The 9,889-nt window shown below is 43.8% G+C and overlaps 2 protein-coding genes across 2 annotated transcripts; both read left to right on the plus strand.

Moving 5' to 3' along the window:
• The first annotated feature begins 3,238 nt into the window (after nt 1-3,238).
• On the plus strand, nt 3,239-7,825 carry LOC139732783 (uncharacterized). Its single transcript, XM_071643626.1, has one exon. The coding sequence runs from the start codon at nt 3,239-3,241 to the stop codon at nt 7,823-7,825; it is 4,587 nt and encodes a 1,528-aa protein (XP_071499727.1).
• Nucleotides 7,825-8,526, plus strand: LOC139732784 (uncharacterized). Its single transcript, XM_071643628.1, has one exon. It carries the CDS (start codon nt 7,825-7,827, stop codon nt 8,524-8,526), a length of 702 nt encoding a protein of 233 aa, XP_071499729.1.
• The last annotated feature ends 1,363 nt before the right edge of the window (nt 8,527-9,889 follow it).

Consider the following 9,889-nt stretch of genomic DNA (forward strand, 5'->3'; position numbering starts at 1 on the left):
CCCGTTCAGTGGGAAAACAACAATAACAATATATTCAAAACTATAATTAAGCTGCTCGCAATTACAGAGCTAGTCTGGCCAGGACGAAGTAGGGCGTACCCAAATAAACGGACATCATAGCACTCGAACAGCTCTCACTCCAGATAATATTTAGTACTGTATCATACATGTTTTGCTAGCACATTCTATATTGCATCCAGTTGTTTCTGTTGACATTATATTGTTTAAGTGTTTGTGAATGTGTGCGTAGGCCTATATTGTTCATGCTCCACGAACAAAAGTGTTCAACTCACTGATGCGAGCCACCCTGTAAAAATAAGACGATTAAATGCATAAAAACATAATTCAATACATGAATGAATGTAACGAACGAATGAATGAATGAATGAATGAATGAATGAATGAATGAATGAATGAATGAATGAATGAATGAATGAATGAATGAATGAATGAGAAATAAATGGATTTGATTTGATTTGATTTGATTTGATTTATTGATTCCTGTATTATCATTGTATCACATGAACATTAATGTTGGAGCCATATACATATACATAATCATCAGTAATTCCTTGTTAACAAAACATTTTTTTTTTTCATTGCCTTTACACAATGTACAGCTGAAACGTATCAGTAATACAAGCGTACAATGAATAATACAGTAGGGCTACACCTTTAGCGTGGCTTGATTTGCGTGCAGCCCTCGTACATAATGCACATAGAGAAAATAGGAGGGAGGGATGACTTGCGTGGAGATAGGATAGTAGAAAGGAGAAAGGGAAAGGAGAGGTATGTCTGCTTTCACTACAGGCCTACACAAAGTTAGTTCACCTGGATCACTGATCAGTAAGGCACGACAAAATATTTCTCATCGAGGTACAGGTGAGAGTTACAGTTCACGGCTGGATACATGATTACATGATAGATGAAATGCGGCGATACTTCATACCAGGGAGGTGAGACAAAATAACTCCCTGTTCATACGAAGGAATTTCGTGTATTATACACTAACAATGACTGTTACTGCAGATTTAACCGGAAGAGCGCCACCTCGTGGTCGAATCTAAAAATGCATACAGCATCTCACTAGTATAATAGGCAGTACATAGAAACAGAGGACAGGACTTGGCTGACAGAAACGGGTGAGGGATGCTGTGATTGTGACCCGGGGGAGGCGCACAATCTTTCAACCTGCTTCTTCTGCTTTTCCCACTTTGTACCGCTTTTCCACCTTTTCACCTTTTCTGCTCGGTAACCATGTAAGGATGTAGAACAGACAGGCAGTGAAGAATTCATCGTGTTGACCTTCATTGATGCTCGATCGTGTCTCAAGTGTAGAAAATAGTGAGTCAGACGTGAAACGATGCATTAAAGAACACAGTGGACAATACCACAGCAGTTACTTGATTGTGATTCGCTGCAAGTTTGTGAGTACCGTACCGTGCCAGAGCAGCGCAAGTGTGTACAGAGCATCAGTGTGTGTGATGATCGGATGATGAAGTGTGAATGGAAGTGGAAATAGGGAGACGGATCGGCGGAAGAGTGGCGTGATAAGAAAGAGCCAACCCAAGATTACACAGAGTGCCCGGGTATCATACATTACAGCATATAAGAGTCAGTAGCAATAACCAGCAGCTACATTTCAGTTGAAAGATTGCCTCGTTTGGAGAATGAGACTGTGTAGTGACAGAACTGATTGGGTGGAAACAGTGAGTCTCAACATGAACTGGAACAGAGGCGACTTCAGTGGATACAGTGAAGTAATTAAACTAGTCCTACCAAGTACAAGTATGGCTAGTTAGACATCTAGATTTAGTCTTGGAATATGAATGATGAAAGGAAAGAAAGTCTAACTCTTTCAATGTAAGGCCAGGACTAGTCTAGTACCTGCAATCGGTACTAACGTTAAAGTGACAGTGTCTTGGAACAGATCTGCAATGAAGGCCAGGACTAAGTATTAAAGTGAAGGAGTCTTGGAACGGATCTGCAAGAAAGGCCAGGACTAAGTACTCTAACGTTAGTCTCTACGAAGGAGTCTTGGAACAGATCTGCTACTGCTAGTACTTAAGGCCAGGACTAGATCTAAGTACTTTATTAGTACAATGAGTCTTGGAACAGATCTGCAAGTATACAGGCCAGGACTAAATGCTAAAGTGAAGGAGTCTTGGGACAGATCTGCTACTGCTAGTACTTAAGGCCAGGACTAGATCTAAGTACTTAAAGTACAATGAGTCTTGGAACAGATCCGCAAGTATACAGGCCAGGACTAAATGCTAAAGTGAAGGAGTCTTGGAACAGATATGAGTAACACACAAGGCCAGGACTTTACTGAGTATAGTCGTGGAACAGATGATCTGCAAGTAAGGCCAGGACAAGAAACCACTAAGTACTAAAGCGAAGGAGTCTTGGAACAGATCTAAGTAAACACAAGGCCAGGACTCTACTGAGGATAGTCGTGGAACAGATGATCTTTAACTAAGGCCAGGACTAAGTACTAAAGTTAAGAAGTCTTGGAACAGATCTGCAGGTAAAAGGCCAAGACTATATTAGCAAATAGATGTCGACACAAGGCCACATTGACTAGTACCTAGTCTATGGTGGAAGAATCTTGGACTGGAAGACTAAAAGGAGAAGAGGTCTGGAAATAGATCTTATATTGATGTGAGAGTGCTGTTATACCCAGTCCGAACTGGATATTGACTGCAATTGGATAAAAAGTGGTCTTACTCTTACAACTTCATGGCAGTATGGACTAGATCTACATGTACATCTGGACTGTCTAGATCTTTAATAGTGTTGGAGGACCAATTGTTTGCAGAGCCTTGGAATAAGAAAGGATCTAGAACTCTACAGCTCATGAGTAGTCACAAGCAAGGATAGGACTAATACAGTACCGGTACACAAATTGCTTTGGTACCAGTAGGACTACAACTGGAAGCCAGCTTGGACTAGATCTACAGTTGACAGTCTAGTATTGAAAAGAGTTGGAGGACCAAAGCAGCATAGTCTTGGATGATATTTTAAGCAAGGCCAGGACTACAGAAATCCTGAAGGACATTACTTGCAAACATTACAGTGTAAATGCAAGGCCAGGATTAAACAAATTTTGGATAAGACTTGATGAAGCAGTACCAGGACTAAGAGTGAAACAGGCTGGAGGACAGCGCAGCAAGTTTCGAGGTTTAGTTCACGTTTACTTATTTGGGAGTAAAGTGACTTTAGACAGACATTCGTAAAGATGGATGAGCAGACGTCGGATGACTATCCAATGTATCATCAAGACCCATACATGCCTCAACCATCGAGTCCACTCAGGACACCAGAGAGCTTAGATACAGGCTTTTCAAGAATGCAGCCGCTTAATATGCATGCAAATGGAAACGCACGTGAGGAAATGTCAGCACCAGCTAGTGCTGCAGGAATGGAAAATGCAGCTATGTTGTCATTTCTACAGCAACAGAATCAGCTGATGAGGATGCTCGTTGAGCAAAACATGAAGGCCTCTCTGCCACAAAAGCATGTGAAACCATTCACAGGAGACCCACTACATTACCACTCCTTCGTGCGAGCATTTGAACATACCATTGAAGCTAAGACTTACAGTGACTCTGATCGGCTGTATTATTTGGACCAATACACATTAGGGGAAGCCAATGCCATCGTGAAAAGCTGCATGTACGGCCAAGACCAGACTGTGGCCTACAGAAAGGCGAAGGACTTGCTACGAAGGAAATTTGGCAATAGGCAGCTCATCGTAGAGACAATGATGATGAAAGCAGTGCAATGGCCTGACATCAAACCAGAAGATGGAGAAGAACTCCATCGCTTCTCGATTTTCGTAACCGAGCTGCACAATCTTGCAAGGGACCTCAACATGGAGTCAGAGGTCAACCACTCTCACAACATAAGGCTGATCATTGGAAAGATCCCATACAAGCTGAGGGATAAATGGAGAAATCGAGCGGATGACATCCAAGAGGAGAAGCAAGGCAACATAACCTTCAATGATGTGGTGTCATTCATCGCCAAGCAAGCAAGGATTGCAACGAATCCGGTGTATGGGAATCTGAAGTACCAGGCTAAACCACCAGCGAAATTCGTAGGCACAGGCAAAGTGTCTGCAAGTGCAGGCAAATCAAGTTTCAGCACATCGGCGATGCCTGCAGCAAAAGCAGAGAGCAAGAAGGAAGTGTGCTTGTTCTGCAGCAGTGGGACACATACTCTGGCTGATTGCACAGTGCTCGCATCCAAGCCATATGAAGACCGCCTGTCATTTTGCAAAAAGGAAGGTCTGTGCTTTAGCTGTCTTCAAGGTGCTGCCCACTTTGCAAGAAATTGCAAGAGGAGATTGAAGTGCAGCATTTGTAGCAAACAACACCCAACAGTGCTGCATAGGGAGTGGAAGGTGGATCAACCTAAAAGGGAGAACAACGCGGCTGGCACTCAGCAGCAAGCTATAGAAGCAGAGGCTTCTGCCACTATTACACAGCAGCAACAACAGAATAGTGAGAACAAAAATCAAGCAGTGGCATCAAACACAATTAAGTGCAGCTTAAACACAAGTTCACCAGGAAATGACACCTTGCCAGGCATTGTGCCTGTCAGAGTACGCTCACGAAGGACAGGTGTGTGCACAGAGACATATGCGTTCATCGACTCTGGCAGTAATGCGGTCTTCTGCACAGAAAAGCTGGCAACAACGTTGAATGTGCAAGGCAAGACGATCAACCTCCACATGTCTACCATGACAGACGAAAAGATTACAACCAGCCAAGTGTTGAGAGACTTAGAGATTATGGATGTGCAGGGACACAACATCATACGACTGCCAGAAGTTTACTCACAACAGTACATACCAGTAGACAAGGAAGACATTCCTAGGCAAGAGGATGTGCAGAAATGGCGTTATCTGCAGAACATCGAAATGCCTTCCTTAGCAGAAGAGGCGCACGTTGGATTGCTAATAGGAAGCAATGTTCCGAGGGCAATGGAGCCAGTAGAGGTGATAAGCAGTGAAGTTCCAAATGGGCCCTTTGCATGCAGAACAGTTCTTGGATGGCTGGTGTACGGTGTATCAAGGGATGGAGCTAAAGGAAACAAAATCCAGTCTCACAGAGTGAAGGCTAAGGCCGACATTGACCAGCAGTTTGAAAGGCTGTTCAATCAAGATTTCAATGAAAGGATCATTGATGACAAGGAAGAGAAGTCACAGGAAGACTTGATCTTCATCAAGAAGGTAGAGCAGTCAATGAAGTTTGAAGATGGTCATTATGAGATAGCTCTTCCCTTCCGTAGAGACGATGTGAAGTTGCCGAATAACAAACTTCAAGCAATGCAGCGAGCAGGCCACTTGAAGAGAAGGTTTGAACGACAAGCAGACTTCAAAAGGGAATACACTGACTTTGTAGACTCCATGATGAAGAAAGAGTACATGGAGAAAGTACCTGAGGAAGAAATACAAAGAAATGATGGAAGAGTGTGGTATCTTCCCCATCATGGTGTGGTACATCCTCAAAAAGGGAAGCTGCGGGTCGTCTTTGATTGCTCAGCTGAGTATGGAGACTTCTCTCTCAATAGGGAGCTGCTACAGGGGCCGGATCTTGCAAACAAGTTGTTTGGAGTATTGACCAGATTTCGTCAAGACAGAGTGGCAATGCAAGCAGACATAGAGGGCATGTTCTCACAGATCCGTGTACCTAAAAGAGACAGAGACATGTTGAGATTTCTGTGGTGGGAGAACGGCGACATTGAGCGACCTTTGACAGAGCACAGAATGAAGGTACACGTCTTCGGTGCTGTATCATCACCATCATGTGCCAACTTTGCCTTGAAAAGAGCAGCACAGGACCAGACAGGTAGCTTCTCAGATGAGGTCATTCGTACTGTGCATCGAAACTTCTACGTCGACGACTGTTTGTGCTCAACGCAGAGTGTACAGGAGGCTGAGAAATTGGTGTCAGACTTGACAGAGATCTGCAGAGGAAGGGGATTTCGTCTGACGAAGTGGCTATGCAACGAGCCAGAGGTGCTAGCCAAGATCCCAGTGGAGGAAAGAGCAAAGAGTGTACGAGACTTGAGCCTAGATGTCAAGAATGAGATCACTGAGAAGGCACTGGGTATCGTGTGGTCTACAAATGAAGATACGCTGGGTGTGACGATCAATCTGAAGGACAAACCTGAGACAAGAAGAGGGATTTTATCCACTGTGAGCTCTGTGTATGATCCCATAGGATGTGTAGCACCAGTGGTGTTGCCAGCCAAACAGTTGCTCCAAGTGCTATGTAGATCTCGGTTGGGCTGGGACGCCAAGATTCCACCGGACTTGCTGAGGAAATGGCACACCTGGAAGACAGAACTACCAAGGCTGATGGAGTTCAAGATGGCAAGATGCTTGAAACCGCCAGATTTTGAGCCAGATTCAGTCACCCTGCATCATTTCTGTGATGCCAGTGAAAAAGGCTATGGCAGCGTCACATATCTGCGATGGAAAAATGCAGAAAGAGTACAGATGAAGTTTGTGACGAGCAAAGCTAGAGTTGCACCACTGAAGGAGGTATCTATTCCTAGAATGGAATTGACAGCAGCAACTGTAGCAGTCAGGGTTGACCACATGATCAAGCAAGAGCTCGACATCTTGGTAGATGAGACCTTCTTCTGGACTGACAGTATGACTGTTCTTGGCTACATCAATAACGACACGTCACGATTCAAGACATTCGTAGCGAACAGGGTGGCAGTGATTCGAGATGGATCCAAACCAAACCAGTGGAGGTATGTGGAGTCTTCACTTAATCCTGCCGACATGTGTTCAAGAGGAATCGAAGCAGATAAGTTTCTGCAGTCAGATGTCTGGAAGGAAGGCCCAGAGTTCCTCCAAACACCAGATGAGGAGTGGCTGACAAGAAGTGAAGTCTCGCCAAGCAATCTGCATGTTGAATTGGAATTGAAGAAAACATGCCTTGCCACGGAAGTGACCAAAGAGGAAACTTTCAATCCCACAAGTGAACTTATCCATCACTACTCAGACTGGATGAGACTGAAAAGGGCAGTGTGCTGGTTGAGGCGATTTGTGAAATGGATGAGTCAGAAGAAGGAGCAGACCACTTCCCAAGATGAATCCCTGAAAGGGAGACTGACACTTCAGGAAATACAAGCTGCAGAAGCAAAGATTGTGGGTTTTGCCCAGAGTGAAGCATTCCCATGTGAAATTGAGGGACTACAGAACGAAGGCTCAATTCAAACAGCAAGTAAAGGAGAACGGAAAACAAGGGTGAAAAGAGCAAGTCCTATCTATAGACTTGACCCAGAGCTGGATGAGGGCCTGCTGAGAGTTGGAGGAAGGCTGAGTCGAGGTTCACTTCCCATGAATGTGAAACATCCCGTAATTCTCCCTAAGAAGAGTCATGTGTCAAAGTTGATCCTAGAACACATACACAAGATGTCAGGGCACAGTGGGAGAAACTACGTACTAGCTCGACTTCACCAGAACTACTGGATGCCAAGTGCAAATTCTGCCGTCCGGAAGATAACGGGGAGCTGTATCCAATGCAGACGTAACCGAGCAAAGGTTCTTCAGCAGAAGATGGCAGACTTACCAGCTGACAGAATCAAGCCCGATGATCCTCCATTCACAAGGGTAGGCGTCGATTTCTTTGGCCCACTGGATGTGAAGAGAGGACGTTCAGTTGTGAAAAGATATGGTGTGATGTTCACATGCCTTGCAGTCAGAGCAGTGCATATATCGAGAAGGCTGACAGTCTCAGTACAGATTCATGCATCGCAGCCATTAGAAGGTTCATTGCACGGAGAGGTGCAGTGCAAGTAATGAGATCTGACAATGGCACTAATCTGGTAGGAGCAAAAAGAGAACTGAAACGAGAGATAGATGCATGGAATCAAGCACAGATCAACGATGCACTGCTGCAACACAACATACAGTGGAGCTGCAATCCTCCTGGGGGCTCACATCATGGCGGCGTCTGGGAACGACAGATACGCACAGTGAGAGAGTTGCTGTTTAACCTTGTGAAGCAGCAAACACTAGATGACGAAGGTTTGCAGACGCTCCTTTGCGAAGCAGAAGCCATCATTAATGGGAGGCCCATTACCAAGGTGTCAGATGACCCGACTGATTTAGAAGCATTAACTCCAAACCATCTGCTTCTAATGAAGTCACAACCACAACTACCACCAACGGTGACCCGAGAGACTGATGTGTATGCCAGACGAAGATGGCGTCAGGTGCAGTACATGTCAGATCTGTTCTGGCGCAGATGGACGAAAGAATATCTTCCCCAGTTGCAGCAGAGGCAGAAGTGGGTGGAGCCACAACGCAATCTCCAGGTTGGTGACTTGGTGCTGCTGGTGGACCAGACATTGCCACGAAACACCTGGTTGCTGGGGAGAGTGACGCGCACACTACCAGATGCTGAGGGCTACGTTCGCAGCGTAGAAGTGAAGACAAAGTTGGGTGCTTATACGCGGCCTATCAGCAAGTTGTGCCTTTTGCTGGAAGGAGATGTGTAATTAGTTGTGGGATCCTTTATTTTGTGAATTATTTTGTGCATATGATGTGGTGCGAGCCAAGCGCCGCCACAAATAGATTTGATATATAGAAGTTGGACCACAGCTGTATGTTTTTGGAGCATCAAGCAGGATAGCATGACGTTTACATGGGTGTGTATGCAGCAGGATCAGTTATGCAGCAATACAACAATTTGCGAATCGCATCTTGAAATAGTGTGAATATTGTAGCTTGCTTCAAATGTATTAGCAAATACATGTATAGTAGCTGTGGTGCGAGCCAAGCGCCGCCACACTCTTAGTTTGCCGTGATTTTGTGATCACCGGATATGTGCCATCTCGCATTCAACAAAGTTTGCTCAAGTGCATGATGAGGACACTCCAAACCGTTTGATGCACACTGGACATATGTGAAAACAACAAATTAATGGAACTCAAAGAAAATTGGACATGTTAGATATACAGACAGAGACTGTAACAAGCTGACTGTATAAGCTTCAAGCGATATTGGACTTCATGGCCGCAGTTGCATGAAGAGTACAAATGTAAATGGTTAACTTTGTGTTCAAGCTGAAATAACATCAGTTTTCAGAAAAAAAAAAGGATCCACTCATAACAGAGAAAATTCTGGTGTGTAACACAAGGTAAAGGCAGTTGTGTTATTTGTTACACATTTGTATTGTATTTTGAGTCACAAGGTGATTATGAAAAGGAGTGCTTCACCAGTTGACCACTAGAAACATATTTTGATGCTTAAAAGAAGATTTTTTTTTTCCAACTAGTGAATATCTCTCATGATACTGCATCATATGGAGGTGTTAAAGTATGTGTGCTTTTGGAGATGATATTCAGAAAATAATAAAAGCTCCAATTGTAATTTTGCTCTTTTGTGAAGAGTAATGATTTGCCAAAAATGGTACCAGTATATGAGATTAGAGTATTTCATGTACACATTATATGTTATACAGCTGTAGCAGTGAACATATTCAGTTCAGAAGCAAACTGAAAGTTTGAGTTTTTGACAAAGAGACTCCCAGTAATATGTCTAAAAGTTGGATAGATTTTGTTTGGTCTATGCTCACTTCAGTGTGTGAGTCATTTGGTGTAATGCTTTATGACATAATGGAACAGTTCAAAGGATACTGTATGATATTACATGTTTTTATGTTATGCTGTGCAGACACAAGTCTGATTCAAGATTCAACATGGAACATAAGAGGTTTGGTACAGATGTACAAAGAGAAATATATTCCTAAATCGGTCAAGGTGTTAACCATAGAATTTTGGTATGCAAACCATTGGTTTTGGTGTAGTTAATTTTGGAAAAGTGTGAAAACAAAAGTGCATTTTGTATTTGCAAGTGTAT

Source organism: Diadema antillarum, unplaced genomic scaffold (assembly GCF_040938485.1).
Source record: "Diadema antillarum isolate AM-2024a unplaced genomic scaffold, OU_Dant_1.0 seq00000447_RagTag, whole genome shotgun sequence".
NCBI classification, from domain to species: domain Eukaryota; kingdom Metazoa; phylum Echinodermata; class Echinoidea; order Diadematoida; family Diadematidae; genus Diadema; species Diadema antillarum.